This window comes from Oncorhynchus masou, chromosome 28, assembly GCF_036934945.1.
Source record: "Oncorhynchus masou masou isolate Uvic2021 chromosome 28, UVic_Omas_1.1, whole genome shotgun sequence".
NCBI lineage: Eukaryota > Metazoa > Chordata > Actinopteri > Salmoniformes > Salmonidae > Oncorhynchus > Oncorhynchus masou.
The window spans coordinates 69,639,284-69,665,843 of record NC_088239.1 but is presented as its reverse complement, the minus strand read 5'-3'; the positions used below and the strand labels follow the sequence as shown (position 1 = coordinate 69,665,843).

The following is a 26,560-nucleotide window of genomic DNA, read 5'->3' as shown; positions in this document are numbered from 1 at the left end:
AGGTGAGTAAAACATTTAAACGTGTTAACCCTCGCAAGGCTGCAGGCCCAGACGGCATCCCCAGCCGCGCCCTCAGAGCATGCGCAGACCAGCTGGCTGGTGTGTTTCCGGACATATTCAATCAATCCCTATACCAGTCTGCTGTTCCCACATGCTTCAAGAGGGCCACCATTGTTCCTGTTCCCAAGAAAGCTAAGGTAACTGAGCTAAACGACTACCGCCCGTAGCACTCACTTCCGTCATCATGAAGTGCTTTGAGAGACTGGTCAAGGACCATATCACCTCCACCCTACCTGACACCCTAGACCCACTCCAATTTGCTTACCGCTCAAATAGGTCCACAGACGATGCAATCTCAACCACACTGCACACTGCCCTAACCCATCTGGACAAGAGGAATACCTATGTGAGAATGCTGTTCATCGACTACAGCTCGGCATTCAACACCATAGTACCCTCCAAGCTCGTCATCAAGCTCGAGACCCTGGGTCTCGACCCCGCCCTGTGCAACTGGGTACTGGACTTCCTGACGGGCCGCCCCCAGGTGGTGAGGGTAGGTAACAACATCTCCTCCCCGCTGATCCTCAACACTGGGGCCCCACAAGGGTGCGTTCTGAGCCCTCTCCTGTACTCCCTGTTCACCCACGACTGCGTGGCCACGCACGCCTCCAACTCAATCATCAATCACTCACACAGACAGCATCGTGAAGAAGGCGCAGCAGCGCCTCTTTAACCTCAGGAGGCTGAAAAAATTTGGCTTGTCACCAAAAGCACTCACAAACTTCTACAGATGCACAATCGAGGGCATCCTGGCGGGCTGTATCACCGCCTGGTACGGCAACTGCTTCGCCCTCAACCGTAAGGCTCTCCAGAGGGTAGTGAGGTCTGCACAACGCATCACCGGGGTCAAACTACCTGCCCTCCAGGACACCTACACCACCCGATGTTACAGGAAGGCCATAAACATCATCAAGGACATCAACCACCCGAGCCACTGCCTGTTCACCCCGCTATCATCCAGAAGGCGAGGTCAGTACAGGTGCATCAAAGCTGGGACCGAGAGACTGAAAAACAGCTTCTATCTCAAGGCCATCAGACTGTTAAACAGCCACCACTAACATTGAGTGGCTGCTGCCAACACACTGACACTGACTCAACTCCAGCCACTTTAATAATGGGTATTGATGGGAAATGATGTAAATATATCACTAGCCACTTTAAACAATGCTACCTAATATAATGTTACTTACCCTACATTATTCATCTCATATGCATACGTATATACTGTACTCTATATCATCGACTGCATCCTTATGTAATACATGTATCACTAGCCACTTTAACTATGCCACTTTGTTTACATACTCATCTCATATGTATATACTGTACTCGATACCATCTACTGTATCTTGCCTATGCTGCTCTGTACCATCACTCATTCATATATCCTTATGTACATATTCTTTATCCCCTTACACTGTGTATAAGACAGTAGTTTAGGAATTGTTAGTTAGATTACTTGTTGGTTATTACTGCATTGTCGGAACTAGAAGCACAAGCATTTCGCTATACTCGCATTAACATCTGCTAACCATGTGTATGTGACAAATAAAATTTGATTTGATTTTGATTTGGTTCTCTTTTGTGTGCTTGTCACCTTACTGGATATTATGTATAGATTTTCAGCCAACATCATTGATTACAGTTTTTATTGGTAGAGTAGTTTATATTAAGCAACATAATTCAGGATGAACTCTAGGAACCAAGCGCAACCGTGGACGTGTTTCCTTTCGGACATTCACACTTGTGACACATTTCAGCATGGCATGTAGAAAAATGTGCAACGTTGGAACTCTAATTGTGTACAGCATAACGATTGTTGCGGCGTTGTAATTATTCATTTAGAGGTGAAATATTCCTTGAGTACCGATTAGTTATGTTATTGTTACTTAGCGAATTCGTTCATGTTTGAGCTTCTGATCACATGTTAGCAGAGCTAGCGAACTTATAGCAAGTAGCTAACTTACTGAGCTACAGAACGTTTGAAGTATATTGGGCTTTCAAAAGCAAATCATTTAGCAAGGTTAACTTTTTTTAATGAGATATTAAGAGTATAAAGTGGAAGTCCTGGCTGTCATTACTCTCACACTGCTTCCCACCAAGTAATCAGAACCGAGTTGACAGCGAGATTTTCAAAAGCAAAGCTCACAGCCATCGAGACATGATGTGTAAAGTCAAATCAGAGAAAACGGACTCTGCTGCTTCTAAAATGCCAAAATCCAGTCAGAGCCAAACGAAAAAGAAACCTCTAAAGAAAACGTTTTATCAACACACCAAGAAAAAAGAGCCCATTTCAAAAGATCAAGGTAAAACCAAGGCGTTGCTTCCCCCGAAAGATGCCCAACAGTTTTCAACCAACTGGAAAACGTTACTAGAGGTAAGGACTTGGTTATGACGTAAGTCAGAAATGGCATGTTGTGATACAGATTTTTGGATAGATGACAGACTTGAATGCATTAGTACCACTCATCCCTGTCAAAAATGTGGTGTTATTAGAGCTCTCTCTATTTGCAGGTGTTCAAATCCAACCCCCCTCCTGTGAAAAGACAACTGTTTCAGCAGAACTCAAAGAAGGAAGTCCCTAAGAAACCCATCAAAGACATTTCAAAGAAGGACGAGACTCATAAGAAACCAACTAAAGACATTTCGAAGGAGGTGGTGGTGGTGCATAAGAAGTCTGCTAAGAACTTAGCAGAGACAGTGACTGATGCCAAGGCAACTAAGCCCAAGCAGGTGAACAGTGGGAAAGCATGGAAGGACAGTTCTGTTCCTAGTAAAACTCAGGTGAATGGGATAGATCCAGGACGATCGGGGACAGAACAGCCCAAAGCCAAGAAGAGGAAACAGAGCAGTGTCCAGATAGACAGCAATGCACAGTTGAAGAAGAAGAAAGTAGAATTGGAGGAAAAGAAACCCACTGAGTAAGTCTTTCAGTGTTACCAATATTGCCTTGACTTGGGCAGGAGCCTACCAGAACTCCAGCACCTCCAATGTTCTACTGCTTGAGTTTCTGCACATCTTTTATAGAATATCAGCTCAAAGGTGTTGCAGAGTTTCTGCACCTAAATATAAACAGTACAGGCACCCAAAGTGAATACCGGCAAGGAAGTGTGACTATTGAGGTGTTGACTTCAAGAACTTCTCACTGTTGTAAAAAGCAAGTGTGTGGTTTGTCTGTGTTTAGTCACTTCTGTAGTCAATTGTCAAACTTGCATCCAAACCTACGGTCAGATTATCAGATATTATTTCCACATGCACCTCAGTGTTGGTTACTGTATGTGATGGTTAATGCATATCTGTCCTCCAATAGATCGGACATGTGGTTTGATGATGTGGACCCTGATGACATTGAGGCCACAGTGGGAACAGAGGCAGCCGATATCATGAGGAAGATCCAAGGCACTCAGAAGACAGACGCCCAGACCACAGAGAGCGCGCTGGTCAAGGACAGGGCATTTGAGGGGTAAGTTAGGCAGCGATTCTCAACTGGTGGTTTTTGATTGGTTTGCAAGTGTTGAGGTTTTTATTTTTTATTATGAAAAAATACTCCAGTCTGAACTTAAACCAGGTAGAAAGTGTCAATTATAATGAATTTACATTTTTACTTCATTTTAATCTCAATTTTTCTTCACAGTATTGCAGTGTTTTCAATATAGAGCTATGAGCAGATTTGTGCTACATGAACAGCAGTGCATATTCCACACCTTTCTTGGCCTGGTAGGCAAACTGTGGGGGGGTAAAGAAACCCGGAGCACCTGCTGCTTTAGTTGTGCCAGGACCACTCTCTCAAATACCTTCATCAGCTGGGAAGTGAGTGCAACAGGCTTGAAGTTGTTTAGGCCCTGCCCTTGGTGTTTTTGGGAACAGGCACAATGCAGGGGGATTTCCATTGTGTAGGTACAGTAGAGGTAGACAGTGACTGCATGAAGATAAAGTGCAGGGTGCCGCTCACCTGCACAGTACAGTCACTGAGCACCCGGGTCTGATTCTATCCGGTCCAACAGCATTCCTGGCATTTGTCCATTTGAACTGTTTCCTCAACTGGTCCACAGTCTGAGTAATTACCCATACTGTGGCAGTCACTATCCAAGCGCATGACAGAGAACCCATCCAAAGTCACTGATTCAACAAGTGTATCCTCCCTAAGCCAAGTTTTGATGAAAGACGGAAAGCTCACATCATAAAAGTCCTGTTGGCATTGAATGTTTGCGTACAGCTCATCTACCTACCTTGTTGGGGAGTGGGTGCACGTTCCCCCCATGATGATGAAGGCTTGCATTTTTTCTGTCTGTTTCGCACTCTCACACCAAATGTATTTATAAAGCCCTTCTTACATCAGCTGATATCTCAAAGTGCTGTAGAGAAACCAAGCCTAGAACCCCAAACAGCAAGCAATGCAGGTGTAGAAGCACGGTGGCTAGGAAAAACTCCCTAGAAAGGCCAGAACCTAGGAAGAAACCTAGAGAGGAACCAGGCTATGAGGGGTGGTCAGTCCTCTTCTGGCTGTGCCGGGTGGAGATTATAACAGAACATGGCCAAGATGTTCAAATGTTCATAGATGACCAGCAGAGTCAAATAATAATAATCACAGTGGTTGTTGAGGGTGCAAAAGGTCAGCACCTCAGGAGTAAATGTCAGTTAGCGTTTCATAGCCGATCATTCAAAGTATCTCTACCGCTCCTGCTGTCTCTAGAGAGTTGAAAACAGCAGGTCTGGGACAGATAGGACGTCCGGTGAACAGGTCAGGGTTCCATAGCCGCAGGCAGAACAGTTGAAACTGGAGCAGCAGCACGGCCAGGTGGACTGGGGACAGCAAGGAGGCATCAGGCCAGGTAGTCCTGGGGCATTATCCTAGGGTTCAGGTCCTCCTCCGAGAGGGAATTTGAGAGAGCATACTTAAATTCACACAGGACTCCGGATAAGACAGGAGAAATAGTCAGATATAACAGACTGACCCTAGCCCCCCGACACAAACTACTGAAGCATAAATACTAGAGGCTGGGACAGGATGGGTCGGGAGACACCGCTCCACTTTGTCTGGTTGGAGCGCATACAGCTCCTTGATTGAGTATATCACTACCGCATTAAAAATCATTATTTTTCATGATGTGAGTATTGGTTTGTGACAGACAAACTGGTTCAATTAGGGTCCCGAAGCAAAACCAGTTGAGAACCGAAGTAAAACCAGTTGAGAACCACTGAGTTAACCACATAAGAGTTTATGTTGTTTTTTGGAACTCGTACTAGAATCTTACTCCTGGCAATGTCATAAGAATCCCCACCCCATAAAGCCCATAAATGATACCCTGTGGACATATTCATAGATTATGCAATGTAGGTCAAGTCACCTTTTTAATATGCATGAAGGGTACACCTGATTGTCATTGTAAAGAAATGCATTTCCTTCTCCCACATTACCTTGTATGCGTTGTTTAGCTAGCTGGGAATATAAGTTTGTTTCTTCACCTATTGGTGTCCTTATTTTTAAAAATAAAAATTACTCCATAACATAAAGCCCCGTTTTCTACATTCATTTTATGATGTCAGATTTGAAAATCCGTTCAGCCATTTGGGCACAGTGACTCACTACCCAAACTAGACACCTCTGGTTTCAAGTGGCCAAGAGATGTCATGTGACCTCCTACTGCTATCTAGTGCAGGGGTTCTCAAACGTTTTCACTCAGGCCCCCCTTCCAGCATTGGGAAACGTCCTGCGTCCTCCTATTTCTGAGCACAAGCACTGTTAATAATACAAACTGTTAACACCTCTCTTGTTGGAGAGGTTTTTTTGCAGGTTTATAGCTATTTCCTGCAATTCTACACATGTTGCCATGAGTTGCAGAGAAAACGTGCAGTTTTAAAGCTCTGTCTTGCAATTGTACACTGTGTTTTTATGTAACATTACTACAAAATCAATGGGCTAAAAAACCTAGGGAATATCGGGGGGGTCAAGCGTCAAGTACCAGGTGTGACCAAGGCTTTTTCTTTCCCTGTTCATCATGGCACCTGTCAGCCTGACCAAGGCGGTGGCTATGGACTGTGAGATGGTGGGTGTGGGGCCAGATGGCGAGGAAAGCATCGTAGCCCGGGTCTCCCTTGTCAACCAGTTTGGAAAGTGCATCTATGACAAATTCGTCAAGCCCACAGAGAAGGTGACGGACTACAGGACAGCTGTCAGTGGCATCCGACCAGATGACATCAAAAACGGTAAGCAGGATGAGCTGACCTCCTTAGTGATTATTTTACCACTGTATTAATATGGTCTTATGGTAGCATTGGAAACGGAAACAAACTCACTAAAGCCCAAAGAGTCTTTATTTTAGGATGAAGTTATCTGCGGGTCGTTTTCAAATGCAACTTTTGTGTCGTCTGTTAAATTCTGCAGGTGAGAATGTGAAGACCGTACAGAAAGAGGTGGCTGAGATCCTCAAGGGGAGAACGCTTGTGGGACACGCCATTCACAATGACCTCAAGGTACACTACTATGATGTAACTTGCATTGTTTATCATTCTAAATAAAACCTGACCATTGTCAACATTTACATATACTTTCCATGCTAATATTTTTCAGATTTTGTTCTTGGATCACCCAAAAAAGAGAATCAGAGACACCCAGAAGTATAAACCTTTCAAGAAAATTGTGAAGGTAAAGACTGGTTTGTGGGCAGATATTTTGTATTAATGTGCGTAACTGAAGGGGTTGTAATATCACTATAAGAGGAGGATAATGTTATTTTATTTTCAGAGTGGTCGGCCCTCTCTGAAACTCCTGTGTAGAGAAATACTCGGTGTCAAAGTACAACAGGGAGAACATTCATCCGTAAGTCAGCTTTTTATCAATATTTTTTTATTTTGTAGCTCACATATACAGTAGTACAACTGTGAACCGTAGCCAATGTCTGAGAATGCGTTGCAGGTCCAAGACGCCCAGGCGACCATGAGGTTGTACACGGTGGTGAAGAAACATTGGGAGGCAGAGATCAAGGCTAGTCATAACAACCCGGAGTTAACCAAGAAGACCAAGGAACCAAGGAAGCCCAAATCGCCCAAACACAAATGAACCTGGCTGACTGAACTGCATCAGTCTGTAATGGGACTGAGGACTCGCCCTTGACTACATGGCACAGGACAGGAGGCTTGATTGAATTAACAATTGTTTCTTTTGGAAGTGAACTCGCACTTTGAGGTCTTAGTGAATTGAGGAATCTCTTGGTGACCCATAAGGATTACACAAAGCAGTTTGATCAAATTAATATGGACTTTATTCAAATCCCACTCAACCCTAATCATTCAGAAAGTTGGTCATCAGAAACAGCCTAGTGCCGCTTTAACTATGCATGGATCTTTCATTCATTACATTTACATTTACATTCATTGTCTGCTATATCAGTTTTCTGGTTCGAATGTTTTAAAATGTGGTATTTTTCTGATCGAACATCCATGTCTTCATGTTGAATATCTGCAGTTTGGATTATGTGTTGCCTTTGTATTTGAGAGTTTTTCATGAATTAAAAGTTACATATTTAAATCACAAGTAATAACTAGGAGGAAAAATGTTTAGCCATATGGAGAGAATACCATGGGCGCGTTCGTAAATTTGCTCTGGCCATCTATAACTGATGAATTTAAGAATGTTCGACATGACCGGTGTCAGTAAATGTCGGCAAAAATGCGAATTAGTGTTGCCAGCAGCAAAGTTAGTCACCAATGCTCTGGATAACATGAAAAAAGCCAAACCAGCTCTGCTAGGGTGAGTAAAATGGTCAGAGTGAGGTGTTCTCTAATTTTTTGTATGGAAGTAGCTATCAAGCCAGCTAATTTTAGCCGGACAGCTTGACTGCCATTACGGTCAGAACGCTCGGATCAACCCTACTCCTTGGCCAGAGCAAAACGCTCTGAATTTATGAACGCCCAAAGCGCACTCTGGCACTCCAGGGTGTATTTACAAACGCACCCCCATATAACTAGCAACCAAGTTAGTATGCTCATTTTGACCTTATAGTACATTACATCATAAAAAAGCAACAAAGACAAACTAAATTCACTTAGATTGAACATAACTAAGCAGAAGAATACACAGAAACCCCTTACAGCAAACTATAGAGGTCTGGGCTGCAAAACTCATTCCTATTGCATGGGGCAAGCTGTTTGAGGTTCCAGAGTGGTGCAGCAGTCTAAGGCAATGCATCTCAGCGCAAGAGGCGTCGCTACAGTCCCTGGTTCAAATCCAGGCTGTATCTCATCCAGCTGTCATTGTAAATACAAATTTGTTCTTAACTGACTTTCCCAGTTAAGTAAAAAATACTTTAGATCATTGTTCCATAACGCTAGTGTAACCATTAAGGACTTGTATGTGCCCAGAGACCATAATGTTCGGATTAATGTCCCTCTTGTATATGGGGGTGAATCTCTCTTTTAAAATATGTCTAGCAAATTGAGTTACAAAACCATGATGAACCTGCCAAAATTGACTATCATTCCGAGATCCAAGATGTCTTTTTGGGAAGGTGTCTTATTTTAAACCCATTTTACATTTACATTTTATAGAACTTAATTTATTTGAATAAAACACGAAGTTTACATTAAACTATATGTATTACATAGTGTCTGGACATGTGTCAAAAACATTCTAGTTCCTGTAAAAACTCCAATCAGGTTTTATTTGCCCATTATGCATCATCTAGAATACCACATTTGGCTTTCTCATTACCAAAATGGCTGAAGAGCTCAAATTGGGAAAAGGTTTTTATTTAATTTGAAATATTTATTTTCTGTGTTATGTTTAACTCAGGCCTTTTCATTGCAATGTTAAAATAAAATATTTAACTTTTTTGGTCTGTTACAGTAATGAAAATGTTGGTAAAATGCCTAATATCTGAAACTATTGAAATTATATTTTGAACCTTTATTTAACTAGGCAAGTCAGTTAAGAACAAATTGTTATTTACAATGACAGCCTAGGAACAGTAGGTTAACTGCCTTGTTCAGGGGCAGAAAGACACATTTTTACCTTGTCAGCTCAGGGCTTCGATCTAGCAACCTTTCGGTTACTGGCCCAACACTCTAGTTAACTGTGAAGCTACATTAGATAGCTGCTAACACACCTATTTTGCATATTATTTTGAACTATGAGCGTAAATAGTGTTCCATATATTCCTAAGTGATATAATATCGCTTGTGTGCCTGTAGTGTTTGATTCCATTTAACAAAAGCTGGTTCATTTGTACGTGTATGTGGATAGTACCTATGCATTGGTTAAAGTGACCTGCAATAGTGTTCTTGCTAGTTACCCTGTATGATATATATAGAAAATAAAAATATGCCTAACTGAGAACCAATCATGGGAGACCATTTTACTGATTGAAATGTTTTCCAATCCAGAGATAATGTGCGAGATACACTACAGTAAGAGGTGTGGCCAAACAAGCTAACTCAATGCATTACTTTTCACCAAAAGAGTCAATCAAAAAAACAGTAGCATGTTGCTGAACAACACATTTCACCTGTGATCAGAGGTTGGACAGAAGATTGTATCTCCTATCTGACTAAGGAAAAAGCCTAATATTTGCTTTGTGTGCTGTGTTACACACTATTAGTCTCTGAATCAAGACATTATCTCATCACAGTCCTTAAACCTTTAACATTCTGCTTCCATGGGTCAGAAGGCTAGATCGCACTAGGATTTGTAGAGTCGAAAACAAACATTCTGAAGTGGCATAGATCAACCGGGTTCTAGGTCAATTCAGGTTCCAGAAGAGAGCACCAACAATAGATAGGCTATAGTACTTTAGAACCTTTCTTTAGGGCCCAATTCAATTCGTATCGCAGAGGTTCAGCACTATAGCGTGATTTAAATGTTAGTCATTTCCGATTTAGCCGACATGTGCATAGTTTACCGTGAATGCAGTCTCCACAAAAGTGGGAACATTACCTTTGAATTTCAATTGCACTACAGTGCTGAACATCAGAAAGATGTATTGAATTGAGCCCTTAATCTGTTTTTCTTCTCATGATATACACAACCTATAGCAACCTGTGACTGTTTGATTACAAGCAAATTTGTAGAATGCCCCGAAAGCTGATAAGATAGTTCATCTTATCTGTGCACTGAAAACCGTTGTTAGAACTATGATGTCACAGCGAATCCTATGTCCTCTGTAAACATGCAATGTTGTCAATGTTTGTTCAAAGTGTTCAGTTGAAAACTGAATATTGGTTACTTCATATCTCAAGTAATCAATATGAAAGAGGACTCCCATCTTTGGGTACACTGGATGGATATACATTTGGGATTACTGTCCCAATGGCCGAATTTCCAATTGCCGGTGGCACAAACAGTGGAAGATGACTTGGGAAAATCCTTAACAAAAACTACAATTCCACTTTCACTATCGCCCAGGTTTCCTGAAAGGCGGATTGGCTAAAATGGTACATTCCTTTTCCTACTTGCAAAAAATGGATACCCCAGTAACCAGGACAACAGAACAGCACACAAAAATGAATTTAAAAAAAACAAACAAAAAACATTAAAACAACTGCTAAACCTTACATGAACTAAAATGTCAAACTAAATTCACACTATAAAAGGACCAAATTACATAAAATCTATACGGACACATTTCATCAAATAAGACATTAAAGATGCAGCAGTTTAGATACATAAATAAACCCAGTAACAGAGAGGGAGAGGTGGGGTAAAAGAGAAGAGATGGTGGGGGAGAGGGGTTGAGATCTTTGTCCCTTGATAAAGGATAGTGTTCCTCCTCTGTGAGACCGGAGGGATGAGCCATGTCACTATATTGACCCGTCAGTCGTCCCGGTCAGCTTCTCCTCATCCCCCAGTTTCTGGTGATTCAGCCTGGCGTAACTCACCGCATCGCCCCTGAAAGAAACAGAGTGGTGGAAGAGAGAGAAACAGGGCCGAAAGCATGACACCACAGAGGAAAGGGGAGATGTTAGATATAATGTTGAATGAGATCATTTACAGGGTTACTTTTTTGCCACTCAAAGTTACAATGAGAGTATGGAATGAAGCTGTTATCTCCTGTTACAAGATGTTACATTATTTTAAATGTAATGCATCTTACTACTGATTAATAACACCTAAACATCTAAATGTTGATTAAAAATGCATGTTCATTTGAACTGAAAGGGGAGAAAGTGTGAGAAAGAGGGGCGAGAAAAAAAATTCAATCTCAAGTACAGTATGTAGGCCTACACACATATATTCAAATCGAAATCTTATCACAAAAGAATGAATAGAAAAGCCTCACTTTTTGCCCAGTGAGGCGAGACCATAGAGGACTCCCGTAGCGAAGGCAATGGCATTTCCAAACAAAGTGGTGATGGAGAAGCTCAGGAATATGGGAAACAGTGCCATCCTGGAAATACAAGAAACAGGGTTTGATTGAGTGGTTGATTACAGAAAACTTGAAGTATGTTTTTCAACTGGTTAAAAGGTCATTTAAAATTGCAGGCCTAGACAATAGACAGCTGAGTCATGTGAAGACAGCAGGTCTCAGTCCAGTTCTTACCCGCAGTAGAAGAAGGCTTTCTGCCATGGCTTGAATTTGTCAGCTCGAGCTGCCACTGCGTTTGCAAACTCAATGAACTGACAGCAGAATGGAACTTCACACAGGAACAGCACAAAGGCATTCAACCTTGAAAAAGAAGGAGGACATTAGCACAGTGATGGATCTTATATATATATATATATATATATATATATATATATATATATATATATATATATATATATATATACACACACACACACACACACACACACACACACTCTCTCTCTAATATATGTAGGCGTGTATGCAAATCTAAAGCCTTGGCTAAGGATCATATGGTGCAAGACAAACTTACACCATCCATACTCCAGCAGCGATGTTTAAGGGGTTGACAGTGACACACATCCACACTCCTGAGATGGCACATGCTTCAGTGGGAGAGAAAATATCATATTACATGCAATGTTATAGTTCTGATAATGCAACCAGATCAAGTCCAAACAGGTATAAATATGCATGTGGACGCTTCAGGCATATAGGGTCACCATGAATACCAATTTACCAGAATAAAGGAGGCTTTGTTCCAATTTAGAAATATGACAAACAGTGCTATTACCCTGACTGGGGATGTTATTCATCCACACTTAAATCAAATATAGCCTAACTGGAAACCACAAGGGCCTAAATGTCCATTTAAACAAACATGAGTGGTTTTGATAGCAGGAGCACCAGAGGATCAGCTCTTCTCCTCTGGCAGAGAGCCATAGAATACGAGCCAAACAGGAGACAGATGAGTATTAATCTGAGGTTACAGGCCCCATGCTAAGATCCTGCTAGGTCCCTGATATACATTGCCTGGTTGGCTCTGCTGGGTGCAGCTACCAGTCTAGTGGCCACACTGTGAGCATGGGAAGGGACCCAGACAATGAAAAGACGGGATAATTACACACATGACATCCATTGTACTCTGTAGTACACACACACACACACACACACACACACACACGCACACAAATGAATACATGATTTCACACAGCCCACTAGTGTCTCAAAGCTGAGACAGCTCATATTGTATTTTGTACCCAACTTTGATTTTGGTTAAATTATTAACTAGTGGGGCTAGAGTTGTATTGGTTTGAAACCATTAAAGCTTGAAAACACAGCACAGGATTTCTATCAAGAGAGAAACATCACGCTAACCTCATGCTAGTAAGGACAGATTGGAGATCCCATACGAGTGTGATTAAATTAAATGGCTGCCACTGGCAACAACCTCCCACAGTACCAGATGAGACCATTCGGCTAGCTAGCACACTCATGCCATACACACACAGAGACGCCCACACACAAGCACTGCTAGTCTCAGAGACACACATATGCAGTCTACTCTGCAGTAGCTAAAGTCAGAGGAATCATACACAGTGCCTTCAGAAAGTATTCATACCACTTGACTTAGTCCATATTTTGTTGTGTTACAGCTTGAATTCAAAATGAGTTACATAAGATTATTTTCCTTACCCATCTACACACAATACCCACAATGACAAAGTGAAAACATGTTTTTAGACATATTTAATTTACATAATTATTCACACCCCCGAATTAATACTTTGTAGAAGCATATTTGGCAATGATTACAGCTGTGAGTCTCTAAGAGCTTTCTACACCTGGATTGTGCAAATTGCACATGATCGTTTTAAGGATTCTTCGACCTCTGTCAAATTGGTTGTGGATCGTTGTGGCGGCAGGGTAGCCTAGTGGTTAGAGCGTTGGACTAGTAACTGGAAGGTTGCAAGTTCAAACCCCCGAGCTGACAAGGTGAAAATCTGTTGTTCTGCCCCTGAACAGGCAGTTAACCCATTGTTCCTAGGCCGTCATTGAAAATAAGAATTTGTTCATAACTGACTTGCCTAGTAAAATAAATAAAAAATAGCTAGACAACCATTTTCAGGTCTCAAGATATCCCTCTAGTGGTGTGGGGGCTGTGCTTTGGCAAAGTGGGTAGGGTTACAGTGCCTTGCGAAAGTATTCGGCCCCCTTGAACTTTGCGACCTTTTTCCACATTTCAGGCTTCAAACATAAAGATATAAAACTGTATTTGTTTGTGAAGAATCAACAACAAGTGGGACACAATCATGAAGTGGAACGACATTTATTGGATATTTCAAACTTTTTTAACAAATCAAAAACTGAAAAATTGGGCGTGCTAAATTATTCAGCCCCTTTACTTTCAGTGCAGCAAACTCTCTCCAGAAGTTCAGTGAGGATCTCTGAATGATCCAATGTTGACCTAAATGACTAATGATGATAAATACAATCCACCTGTGTGTAATCAAGTCTCCGTATAAATGCACCTGCACTTTGATAGTCTCAGAGGTCCGTTAAAAGCGCACAACCTTTATGGAAGAGTGGCAAGAAGAAAGCCATTTCTTAAAGATATCCATAAAAAGTGTTGTTTAAAGTTTGCCACAAGCCACCTGGGAGACACACCAAACATGTGGAAGAAGGTGCTCTGGTCAGATGAAACCAAAATGGAACTTTTTGGCAACAATGCAAAACGTTATGTTTGGCGTAAAAGCAACACAGCTCATCAACCACAACACACCATCCCCACTGTCAAACATGGTGGTGGCAGCATCATGGTTTGGGCCTGCTTTTCTTCAGCAGGGACAGGGAAGATGGTTAAGATGGATGGAGCCAAATACAGGACCATTCTGGAAGAAAACCTGATGGAGTCTGCAAAAGACCTGAGACTGGGATGGAGATTTGTCTTCCAACAAGACAATGATCCAAAACATAAAGCAAAATCTACAATGGAATGGTTCAAAAATTAACATATCCAGGTGTTAGAATGGCCAAGCCAAAGTCCAGACCTGAATCAAATCGAGAATCTGTGGAAAGAACTGAAAACTGCTGTTCACAAATGCTCTCTATCCAACCTCACTGAGCTGGAGCTGTTTTGCAAGGAGGAATAGGAAAAAATTTCAGTCTCTCAATGTGCAAAACTGATAGAGACATACCCCAAGCGACTTACAGCTGTAATTGCAGCAAAAGGTGGCGCTACAAAGTATTAACTTAAGGGGGCTGAATAATATTGCACGCCCAATTTTTCAGTTTTTGATTTGTTAAAAAAGTTTGAAATATCCAATAAATGTCATTCCACTTCATGATTGTGTCTCACTTGTTGTCGATTCTTCACAAAAAAATACAGTTTTATATCTTTATGTTTGAAGCCTGAAATGTGGCAAAAGGTCGCAAAGTTCAAGGGGGCCGAATACTTTCGCAAGGCACTGTATGTGACAGCCAGGAGAGCAGACAGACAGTGCCAGCTTCCACCCTCTTAGTTCCTGTAAGGAACAATGTGAACATGTGACTAATGGGTTATTGTTGTACAGAGAGTTGCTGGGGTAGAGTGATGTGGCAGTGCTTTGTCTGGGCAGACAGAGGCGCTCAGTAAGAACACTGAAGGCCCCAACTAAACACTAATATTTCAAAGACAGCAGATCAGCAGAGCTTCCTAAAGAGAGTATAGCCTCACACTGTCATTGCATGCCCTTCCGTCATGTGCACGTGCCTTCAGTCATGAGAGAGTAAGCATGCATCGCATGTCAATTGAAGTCAGCTAGTATTTACATGGTTTTGTGCCTGTGTCAGGTAATAGAAATGTAAACATTTTTTTAGATATTTTTTTATAATTGCAACATTGCTGAAAAATTTGAGGAGGCAAGTGGAAGAAGGTAGAGAACTGTCATATATTAAATTAGCAGAATTGCACTAGACCGCATAATTGCATTGGGGGCATACATATGCACTGTACATATAGCCTTACCTATGGAGTGTGCACCCAAGAAATGGGGTATCACCCTACTCAGCAACACCCATAGATCACAACTATGTAGAGTTTAATTAATTAATGATTTAAGAAAATAAATAGTTCTGTAACAACGTTCCAACCTGGTTTAGCATGATCTAGTCCACATATGGCATTATTCCACTATTTGCATCTGTTTGGCTCAGTTACAATGGGGAACTTTCATTTTGAAGGCGACCAGCAAATTCCAATATTGTAGCTACCTTCACACAGGTATCCAAATTCCAGACAAAGGTCCCCCATTGAAACGGATCCAAAAAATAGTGGAATAATGCCATATTTGGACTAGATAATGCTAAACAGGTTGGAATATTGATACATAACTTAAAAATAAATACAATAATTAATAAGTAAACTCTACATAGTTGTGATCTGTGGGTTTTGCAGTTGGGTGATTCCACTGTGGATGTATTAGACAAAATAATTGTACAGCCTTAACTATAGAGTGTGAACCGATGAAACTGGGTACCAGCCCAGTTCTCAGTGAAAGCCACAGATTACCATTCCAAAGAGTTAACACAAATATTAGCGTCACAGCTCTTTTTGTGGGACGTTGACTGTAGGAAATCACCTCCCTGTGTATTAGACATTCAAATTGGACTGTCAATCACAGTAGTTATGAAAACGCTTAGTTAGTTTTTACTTACATACTCCGCCCAGGACCCCGACGATTTTACAGAGCCATCGGTACCACCATGTCATTCCATCATCGTCGGTGACAGGTTTCGGAGCTGCCGCCTCGTCGATGTTCATTTTGACCCAGTAAATGATTCAGCGACTCGCCTCAGTTAATTTAACAATAGCCACTACCGGCTGTGGCTCACTTGGACAAGGAAAACTAGCGTTAGTTAGCCAACGTCAATGGTCTTGTTGATAGTTGAAGAAATCACAGAGATGTGTGTTTTAATGATAGCTTTGATCCGGTCTATACTCTGGCTAGCTAAATAACAAACTATGGTTATCAACGGAGCATTGTTTTGTTGTCAAGATAGCTGACAGCTAACATTAGCTATGAAGCTGGCTAACTCTGCTGTCCCTGTCGCCAAAGCAAAGTCTGGCTTCTATCACACCGCTAACCTCCACTAACAAAGTTGGAACTTACTAAACTATTTTTTTTCTTCTTAAAATTAGGCAGCTAGAGCTACCACTATTAAATTACACCATTCACAAATTATCGTTTTAACGACCTGCCTTGTCTTAATTTGTCTCTAATCTGTGTTTTTTTTTTTTTGTCAGGTCTTCTCGGAGGATCCCCCAGGTTCGTCCGCGTTGCATTGTGGGTGGAACTAAAATAGTCTACGTCACTATTTGTTTACATGTGGGTGTGTTCCAATCAAAACAGTTCGGTAGATGCTGCACGGCGCAGCGACACAACAAAATCCTGTAATGTTTTTTTTATTATCCCTAATTAATTATGAGCATTTATGTATTTAATTATGATTTGCCTGAGACATATGAAGCTCCTACTTTTGCCAAAGACTCCAGCCACCCTAGTCATAGACTGTTCTCTCTGCTACCGCACCTATTCATTCAACGGTTTTCCTTTATTTTGTACTATTTTCTACTTTGTAGAATAATATTGAAGACATCAAAATTATGAAATAACACATATGGATTCATGTAGTAACTAAAAAAGTGTTAAACAAATCAAAATATACGTTATATTTGAGATTCTTCAAAGTAGCCACCCTTTGCCTTGATGGCAGCTTGTATACTCTAGACATTCTCTCAACCAGCTTCAAGAGGAATGCTTTTGCTTTTGTCTTGGGAAAAATATATTTTGATTTGTTTAACACTTTTTTTGTTACAACATGATTCCATATGTGTTATTTCATAGTTTTGATGTCTTCACTATTATTCTATAACGTAGAAAATAGTAAAAAAAATAAAGAAAAACGAGTAGGTGTGTCCAAACGTTTGATTCTCATTTGTTGGCTGTTTTCCTCAGAGTTGGTGCCCCCCAATCAGAAAATGGCATGCTGGACTTTCCCGCCATGGGTATGCTAATACCTGTGCCCCCGCACATTGACTCTGTACCGGTACCCCCTGTGTATACTGTAGCCTTGTTACTGTTATTTTATTGTTGCTCTTTAATTATTTGTTAGTTTTCTATTTTCTTCTTTATTTTTTTTTACTTCAATTTATTTTAGTAAATACTTTACCATGTATTTTTCTTAAAACTACAGTTGTGGCCAAAAGTTTTGAGAATGACACAAATATTAATTTTCACAAAGTTTGCTGCTTCAGTGTCTAGATATTTTTGTCAGATGTTACTATGGAATACTGAAGAATAATTTCAAGCATTTCATAAGTGTCAAAGGCTTTTATTGACAATTACATGAAGTTGATGCAAAGAGTCAATATTTGCAGTGTTGACCCTTCTTTTTCAAGACCTCTGCAATCCGCCCTGGCATGCTGTCAATTAACTTCTGGGCCACATCCTGACTGATGGCAGCCCATTCTTGCATAATCAATGCTTGAAGTTTGTCAGAATTTGTGGGGTTTTGTTTGTCCACCCACCTCTTGAGGATTGACCACAAGTTCTCAATGGGATTAAGGTCTGGGGAGTTTCCTGGCCATGGACCCAAAATATCAGTGTTTTGCCAATTGCAAGGTGCTCCATCATGCTGGAAAAGGCATTGTTCGTCACCAAACTGTTCCTGGATGGTTGGGAGAAGTTGCTCTCAGAGGATGTGTTGGTACCATTCTTTATTCATGGCTGTGTTCTTAGGCAAAATTGTGAGTGAGCCCACTCCCTTGGCTGAGAATGAATGCTCTCAGGATGCTTTACTGTTGGCATGACACAGGACTGATGGTAGCGCTCACTTTGTCTTCTCCGGACAAGCTTTTTTCCGGATTCCCCAAACAATCGGAAAGGGGATTCATCAGAGAAAATGGCGTTACCCCAGTCCTCAGCATTCCAATCCCTGTACCTTTAGTAGAATATCAGTCTGTCCCTGATGTTTTTCCTGGGGAGAAGTGGCTTCTTTGCTGCCCTTCTTGACACAAGGCCATCCTCCAAAAGTCTTTGCCTCACTGTGCGTGCAGATGCACTCACACCTGCCTGCTACCATTCCTGAGCAAGCTCTGTACTGGTGGTGCCCCGATCTCGCAGCTCAGTCAACTTTAGGAGATGGTCCTGGCGATTGCTGGACTCTCTTGGGCTGAAGCCTTCTTCACAACAATTGAACCGCTCTCCTTGAAGTTCTTGATGATCCGATAAATGGTTGATTTAGGTGCAATCTTACTGGCAGCAATATCCTTGCCTGTGAAGCCCTTTTTGCGCAAAGCAATGATGACGGCACGTGTCTCCTTGCAGGTAACCGTGGTTGACAGAGGAAGATCAATGATTCCAAACACCACCCTCCTTTTTAAGCTTCCAGTCTGTTATTCAAACTCAATCAGCATGACAGAGTGACCTCCAGCCTTGTCCTCGTCAACACTCACACCTGTGTTAATGAGAGAATCACTGACATGATGTCAGCTGGTCCTTTTGTGATAGGGCTGAAATGCAGTGGAAATGTTTTGGGGGGGGATTCAGTTCATTTGCATGGTAAAGAGAGACTTTGCAGTTAATTGCAATTCATCTGATCACTCTTCATAACATTCTGGAGTATATGCAAATTGCCATCATACAAACCAAGGCAGCAGACTTTGTGAAAATTTATATTTGTGTCAATCTCAAAACATATGGGCACGACTGTACATTGTTGGTTAAGGGCATGCAAGTAAGCATTTCACTTCATTTCAAGGTCTGCACCTGTTGTATTCGGTGCATGTGAAAAATACATTTTGATTTGACTTATGTAAAGAAGGACTCTTTATTCAACAATAAAATAATAAAGAGTTCTACAACATCACCTTTTATTTAATTCAATATGTATTACCCTATAAATCACAAATAATTACATGTTTATACATATCTGTCTCACATACACCATTACATTCTTCTTTTGCACACATTGGTGTCCCTTGGATTCAACAAACCTTTTCACAGTCAGCAGTTAAAAGTCTGAAATGCTCTGAAGGGGCTCCCCAGACGTAGAACCAACTAGTATACCTGTACCATTGCATGTGAACGGGTGAAGAATATGATCAAAAAGGAGGAATATAGAAGGGTCTCTGGCTGAGAGGAGAGGTACATTGCACTGAATGGTACACTATAGGTCTCTATAAAGTCCAGGTCTGGGTGTAGGGAGAGAGCGCATCTCTGTTCAGCCTTGCTTGGGTGATGTGAGAGCATGGCTGTTTGAGTTTGAGTTTATTTTTTATTTTTACAGGGACAGTGCACATTAATCAACGTTTCAGTAAAAGTGCCGGTTTTAGCCAGCCGGCTAATTTTCAACCGCAGTCCCTGGGCAGGTTATTAAAAACAATTACAATATAGACAATAGCAACATAGAACAAGCAAGGCATAGCAACATAGGACAAGCAAGGCGTAGCATACAGACAGAGCAACATAGGACACTCAAGACGTAGCATACAGACAGAGCAACATAGGACACGCAAGACGTAGCAAACAGACAGAGCAACATAGAACAAAAAGCAGCAAGACAAAATTCATAAAAGCAACAAAGTGTTTCCACACCTCACAAGCTACAGAAAACAGACAACATGGAAAGCGGCAACACACAGCTAGGGACCATGTTCACAAATCTGATTGACCTTTAGCCATGTCTTCAAGCATTTTGTGAAAGTGTGATATGTGGTGCAGTTATGTGTGTCTGATGGCAGTGTATTCCAGACATGGGAAGCTCTCACAGAGAATGCAGATTTACTAAAGGTGCTTTTCCTTAGGGGAACTATACAGTCACCTCTCATGGCAGACCTTGTGGATCTGCTGCCATATGTCTGGGTTTTCTGTTTAACAAAAATATTGAGTGGAGGGGGAGCCAGGCCATTAAGGATCTTGAATACAAGACATGCGTCGGTGTATTGCACAAGATTTTCCCAACTCAAGAGCTCATGCTTTCTAAGGATGTGACAATGATGATGGCTATTGGGCTTCCTATCAAGCACTTTGAGAGCCTGTTTGTAGACAGACTGAATAGGTTTTAATGTTGTACAGCAAACTTGGGCCCAACTAGTCAAGCAGTATGTTAAGTGGGGGAGTATCATAGAGTTGAAGTACAGTTTTGCTACCTCTGTGTCAGGGACTGGTACAATTAAGGCAGAGTTTAGAATGAAACAATGTTTGTTTAAAATCGACTCCATTGCACTCGGACTGCGCAGAATTACTGATCTGCAAATCCCCTCCCAAAAACCTACTCAGTACCTGATCAAGATTCACAATTCTGCGCCTCACCTTGATCCCCTCAAACACGCTGAGAGATACACCTAGTCCCATTCACTCTGACAACAGAGTGGACTGCAGAGGCCTCAGAGTCCTCTGGCTGATCCTTCTCTCGTCCATTATCCCCATGGGCATCCTCTTCTTCCCCATGGGGGTATGACACAACATCTTGTCCAGGTTTCGTTGGGTCACCTGACCTGCCTGCAGGGAGTTGGGCACTGCCTGCTCCACGCTCGCCATCAGAGGGCTGTCCTCGCTCCGAAGACGCACTGAGTCCACCTGAGAAAGAGACCACGCACACATAGATGTATTGATGAATTATATTTGTGACTGGATGACTCAGATAATTACACATAGGTTATGCATCAGACATTAAACATCCATTTGGGTTTTTTTTTACTTACCACTTCCTGTGCGAATTCAGGCTTCTTTATAAATGCAGGGCTGCTGGATCCCAATGTTAAGGTCAAGACAGAGAGTGATTCTTTCACAGCTCCTGCCATAGCCAGCATCAGCACCTGAAACACCAGAAATATCATCAAAAAGCCTGCTCCCTGACTGACAGCTTGACACTGTCACAAAGTAATTGTAAAGATAGTGAATATTAGCACTCACTTTGAGATTTTGACATATTCCGCTGTCAGTGCTCATAATCTGACCAAACATAGATTATGCTTTTTCAACATCACTCTGGAAGGAGAATAAAATATATTTAAACACATTTGTATGCCAGAGAGAGAGAGAGAGAGAGAGAGAGATAGATGTCTCTTAGTACATTCAGAGAACCTAGTATTATAGACATTGTTTAGTGATGACAAAGATCAGTCATCTAAAAAGTGTACCTTTATAGTTTAATGTGTCTGCCTTCTAATAGTAAAAGGCCACCTACTCTCATATAATCCTTTCATAAACTTCATGTCTATGGCAATATTGAAGGAGGTTGAGTCTGAAAATAATCCTCTCATGTCCTGTTAGAGAATATAGATAAATAATAGTATTTTTACAACTTCACAAACTACATTATGTGTAAACGTCAATCAATGCCCTAGTCAAGAGGACTAGAGTTACTATGACAGCACTTAGTTCATGACAGCACTTAGTCCAGATGTTGATTATGACTGTTCCCTGATTGTTGTAGTCCAAGTGCTGCATATAAATATTGTTACCTTGTCTGTCAGAGTGGCAGCAGCCATCTCCTCCAGCCCCAGCTCATAGCACAGCCTCATGAACGGGGGACCAAACTTAAACTTTCCAAATGCTACGTTACTGTTCTCTTCGTGGTACCTGGACAGTGGAACGAACATGCAGAACACACAAACATACACGTAAATAATACAGAACCATAACTAAGAAAGAATTACAACATGAGTCAAACTCCAAGATTGCATTAAATTATTTCAGACTAATGCTTTATCTGTCCGTAACACAGCTGATGAGTAGACTTGATCTTCAGGTCTGTTTTGACAGCGAATTGTCAGGATACTCATCTGGCCAGTGGCCACAATGCATTAGTGAGAAACTAGTATTTTACTGTGTGACCCATACCTGTAGATGGCACCTCTGGCTGTGACCATGTCCTCTGCAGATTGGCATAGGTGTCGAAGCAGTTTCAGGTCATCCTTCAATATTAACTCATTCTTCTTTAGCTTCCGATTGAATACCTCCAAATAATGACCTGCAGAATAGAAAATGGTCTGTCAACTTCAAAAGAAGTAGTTGAGGTACAGCAGTTAGACCCAAACAGTAAGGACATGCATATATACACACATACATATACAGTGCATTCAGAAATATTCCAGCCTCTGGACTTTTTACACATTTTGTTACAGCCCCATTAAAAATGATTCAATTGTTTTTTCGCCCTCATAAATCTACACGCAATACCCCATAATGACTAAGCAAAAACAGGTTTTTAGAAATTCTTACAAATTTATTAAAAAAACAAAAACTGAAATATCACATTCACAGAAGTATTCAGACCCTTTAATCAGTACTTTGTTAACAGCGATTATAGCCTCAAGTCTTCTTGGGTATGACGCTACAAGCTTGGCACACCTGTATTTGGCGGAGTTTCTCCCTTTCTTCTCTGCATATCCTCTCAAAATCTGCCAGGTTGGATGGGGAATGTCGCTGCTCAGATATTATCAGGTTTCTCCAGAGATGTTCGATCGGGTTCAGGTCCAGGCTCTGGTAGCGCCAGTCAAGGACATTCAGTGACTTGTCCCACAGGCACTCTTGAGTTGTTTTGGTTGTGTTCTTCGGGTCATTGTCCTGTTGAAAGGTGAATCTTCGCCCCCGTCTGAGGTCTTAAGCGCTCTGGAGCAGGTTTTCATGATCTCTCTGTACTTTGCTCCGTTCATCCTTCCCTCAATCCTGACTAGTCTCCCAATTACCTGCGCTGAAAAACATCTGCACCGCATGATGCTGCCACCACTATGCTTCATTAATACATTTGCAAATATTTCTATCAATCTATCTAGATATTTGCAAATATATCTATCCATCTATCTAGATGTTTGCAAATAGATAGATAGATAGATAGATAGATAGATAGATAGATAGATAGATTCAAAAGTTTGGGGTCACTTAGAAATGTCCTTGTTTTTGAAAGAAAAGCACATTTTTTGTCCATTAAAATAACATCAAATTGATCAGAAATACATTATAGACATTGTTAATGTTGTAAATGAATGATGCTCCAGATACTCAACTAGCCTAAGAAGGCCAGTTTTAATGCTTCTTTAATCAGAACAACAGTTTGAGCTGTGCTAACATAAATGCAAAAGGGTTTTCTAATGATCATTTAGCCTTTTAAAATTATAAACTTGGATTAGCGAACACTGCGTGCCATTGGAACACAAGTGTGATGGTTGCTGGTAATGGGCCTCTGCAAGCCTATGTAGATATTCCATTAAAAATCCAGCTACAACAGTCATTTACAACATTAACAATGTCTAGACTATATTTTTTACATTACATTTACATTTAAGTCATTTAGCAGACGCTCTTATCCAGAGCGACTTACAAATTGGTGAATTCACCTTCTGACATCAATTTGATGTTATTTTAATGGACAAAAAAATATGCTTTTCTTTGAAAAACAAGGACAATTCTATTTTGTGAATCTTTTGGCATTTGTCTTTACTTTATTTTAACAAAATGTATCTGCTATCATTTCTTACAACCGACAAGCTGTTTAGCATATACCCTGTTGCCTCGTCGCCTTACGCCTATCCATATCTACCTTTATCACTCCAGTATTCCCTGCACAATGTAAATATGGTATAGTGACTGACCCTGTATATAGCTTCTTACTTTCTTGTGTTCTTATTTTAATTTCTTGTGTGTTTTTGTTCACAATACCCCAAAATAACACAATGTTCTACCTTGTGTTTAGTGCTGCATTTACTGCATTGTTGTATTTGGAGCTTGCAAGAGAGGCATGTCACTGTACTTGTCCACGTCACATTAAAACTTGAGTAGACAACTTTTTGATCCGGACACTTGATGAGCCACTGCCTGTTTCCGCTGCTGAAATTCTTGTAGTTTGACAACATCCTCTGACAATAGATGCCTTTTTGCTGAAATGAATGGAGCAACAGGGGCGGCAGGGTAGCCTAGTGGTTAGAGTGTTGGAGTAACCGGAAGGTTGCGAGTTCAAACCCCCGAGCTGACAAGGTACAAATCTGTCGTTCTGCCCCTGAACACGCAGTTAACCCACTGTTCCCAGGCCGTCATTGAAAATAAGAATGTGTTCTTAACTTGACTTGCCTGGTTTTAAATATAAGGTATAAAAAAAATAGAATAAAAACTACTGTGTTACTGTACCTGCCCATGGAGCTGAACAACTTGTGGAAATTTGAAATAGTTCCAGGCTAAATATGAAAACCGGACAAGAAAAGACATCTCAACCGCTGTCACATTGACTGAGACAGATTCCTCGTGTGGTGTTTTTGTCGACAAGGTACTGCACCATAACCATAAAATAAGTTATTCATATACCTCCTACTCTGCATGCCATACAGTCCGATTGTATGTGGCCACAAAGTAATCCTTTTGAGGGACAATCGTGGAGCAGTATTAGGATGCAGCCACAGACCCTGCCAAGCGCCATGTTGCCCCTGACTGTACTATTGCGAGAACAAAGGGTGAAATGGTTTGGCAATTAAAAAACATCGCTGCGCTGGATTTGTTATAAGCACAGCAATTTATTATGCATTGACTAATTATATTTATTGTTTTACCATACAACTAATGAGTTCAGTGAAGAGGAAAAAACGAACAGATAGACATATATACGTTTTATTCTCCACTTTTTCACGATTTAGTTGGAACATTCAAAAATGGCTGCGCCCTGTCGTGGCTGTTGACTAGTTTTACGCTGGATTTCCAAATGTCTAGCTAAGACGCATATTTCTTCTGACAAATGGACTATCGAGGAGTAAAATTACCATTATCTTGCCATCTCAATTCCCATTAGCTGTCCGACGTCTGGTTGTGTTTATAACAAACGAAACGAATTTCGCACATGCACATACTGAACATAAATCAATTTCATCCTACAACCGGAAGGGGGCAGTGTCCCATACACAATATGCACCCTCCAAACTATGACCTGAGCTTTCCTTCCCTGTTTTAGAGAGCAATAGCAACTGTGTCTTTTTTATGGGCAACTCACGACTGTACATGCACTAACTCTGCCATGGCTCAAGCCTGTTTCTTCTTCTTTTTTTATAAACGCAGAAAATAAGATTTGTGGTAAACTCAGACTTAGGAGCAGTGGTGTAGTAAGTGGTGCCTTGAGACGTGGGTATACACAAATTGTGGTATATGCACTAACTCATTACTAAATTATTTAATGTAATAAATTAAACATTAAACCTTGAAAACAATTCATGGTAATTCATGGTAACCTCGTAAACAATTCATTTAGACCCAGCATTTATTTGAAACGGGTGTTTATTTGATGAAATGTGTGCCGTTGCCTGGCTATTAAAAGGGACAGGCAGCAATTTGAGACTCAGCGTTTAGTTGAAGTTTTACAGTATGCGTTCTCCTAACCTATTGGTTTTCTTTCAACTTTCTTTTTGTCTAGCAGCCCATGATAGTTGTTGCATCTTTAGATCTCCCCTCTTTCTAAATTTCTAACCAATATTTCCATCTCTGTCCATGAAATGTATGTGCTGTGTGCATTTTGTAACATCCACACATAGGCATATTGCCTTGCCTTGTGCACATTTCACTCGGGTACTAGATTATGTGTAAGATTGAGGGAGGGGGGTTAATATATAAACATGCCTGATGACCTCATCGTTGTCATAAACTACTCTCTGACCCATAACAGTATGCTGCCTGTCAGTGCACATGTTTTGACAGGAGAGAATATATAGCTCAGCACCAGTGAGCAGTGCTGGTCCCCATAGCCCTAGTTCCTTCAGACAGGTACAGAAGGGTCTGATCAATTTGCTGCTAGCTAATTTCCCAGTTTCATATTTCTCCTCTGCAGCAGAATGAGCATCCCTAATGGACCTGAGAGAGAGAGAGAGAGCGAACAGGGAGAGAGAGAACAGGGAGAGAGAGAGAGAGAACAGGGAGAGAGAGAGAGAACAGGGAGAGAGAGAACAGGGAGAGAGAACAGGGGGGAGGAAAAAGAGAGACACCCAGTGAGAGAGAGAGAGATACAGAGGAATAGAGAGAGTTTCCTGTCTACTCCTTAACGACAGCAGTGCTATACTATCTGGGAGCATCCTAAATTCATTATTGATGACATCTCTAACCTATGAGAGCTTTTCTACACAGCCATGTTGATTTGATTCACAT

General features: G+C 41.2%; 2 protein-coding genes and 1 pseudogene across 2 annotated transcripts; 1 reads left to right on the top strand and 2 right to left on the bottom strand.

Moving 5' to 3' along the window:
- The first annotated feature begins 1,805 nt into the window (after positions 1–1,805).
- On the top strand, positions 1,806–7,588 carry LOC135518162 (RNA exonuclease 4-like). The gene is made up of 8 exons (XM_064943087.1): positions 1,806–2,437; positions 2,575–2,981; positions 3,371–3,523; positions 6,074–6,267; positions 6,446–6,534; positions 6,632–6,706; positions 6,806–6,880; positions 6,977–7,588. Exons 1-8 carry the CDS (start codon positions 2,222–2,224, stop codon positions 7,118–7,120), a joined length of 1,353 nt encoding a protein of 450 aa, XP_064799159.1. The 5' UTR covers positions 1,806–2,221; the 3' UTR covers positions 7,121–7,588.
- On the bottom strand, positions 7,300–16,735 carry LOC135518163 (calcium channel flower homolog). The gene is made up of 5 exons (XM_064943089.1): positions 16,095–16,735; positions 11,932–12,004; positions 11,595–11,720; positions 11,334–11,441; positions 7,300–10,942 (listed from the first exon to the last, which is right to left on the bottom strand). Exons 1-5 carry the CDS (start codon positions 16,198–16,200, stop codon positions 10,855–10,857), a joined length of 501 nt encoding a protein of 166 aa, XP_064799161.1. The 5' UTR covers positions 16,201–16,735; the 3' UTR covers positions 7,300–10,854.
- A 2,559-nt stretch (positions 16,736–19,294) lies between these two features.
- LOC135517052 (pentatricopeptide repeat-containing protein 2, mitochondrial-like) lies at positions 19,295–25,182 on the bottom strand (annotated as a pseudogene).
- Between the last annotated feature and the right edge of the window lie 1,378 nt (positions 25,183–26,560).

Excerpts from the sequence above, each read along its gene's own strand:
- LOC135518162 (XM_064943087.1), top strand. The coding sequence starts at position 2,222 with ATGATGTGTAAAGTCAAATCAGAGAAAACGGACTCTGCTGCTTCTAAA. Across the intron at positions 3,524-6,073 it reads AAGGACAGGGCATTTGAGGG|CCTGACCAAGGCGGTGGCTA; the intron begins GTAAGTTAGGCA and ends GGCACCTGTCAG. Across the intron at positions 6,881-6,976 it reads AACAGGGAGAACATTCATCC|GTCCAAGACGCCCAGGCGAC; the intron begins GTAAGTCAGCTT and ends AATGCGTTGCAG.
- LOC135518163 (XM_064943089.1), bottom strand. The coding sequence starts at position 16,200 with ATGAACATCGACGAGGCGGCAGCTCCGAAACCTGTCACCGACGATGAT. Across the intron at positions 12,005-16,094 it reads CGGGGTCCTGGGCGGAGTAT|CATGTGCCATCTCAGGAGTG; the intron begins GTAAGTAAAAAC and ends CTCCCACTGAAG. Across the intron at positions 11,442-11,594 it reads AAAGCCTTCTTCTACTGCGG|GATGGCACTGTTTCCCATAT; the intron begins GTAAGAACTGGA and ends TTGTATTTCCAG.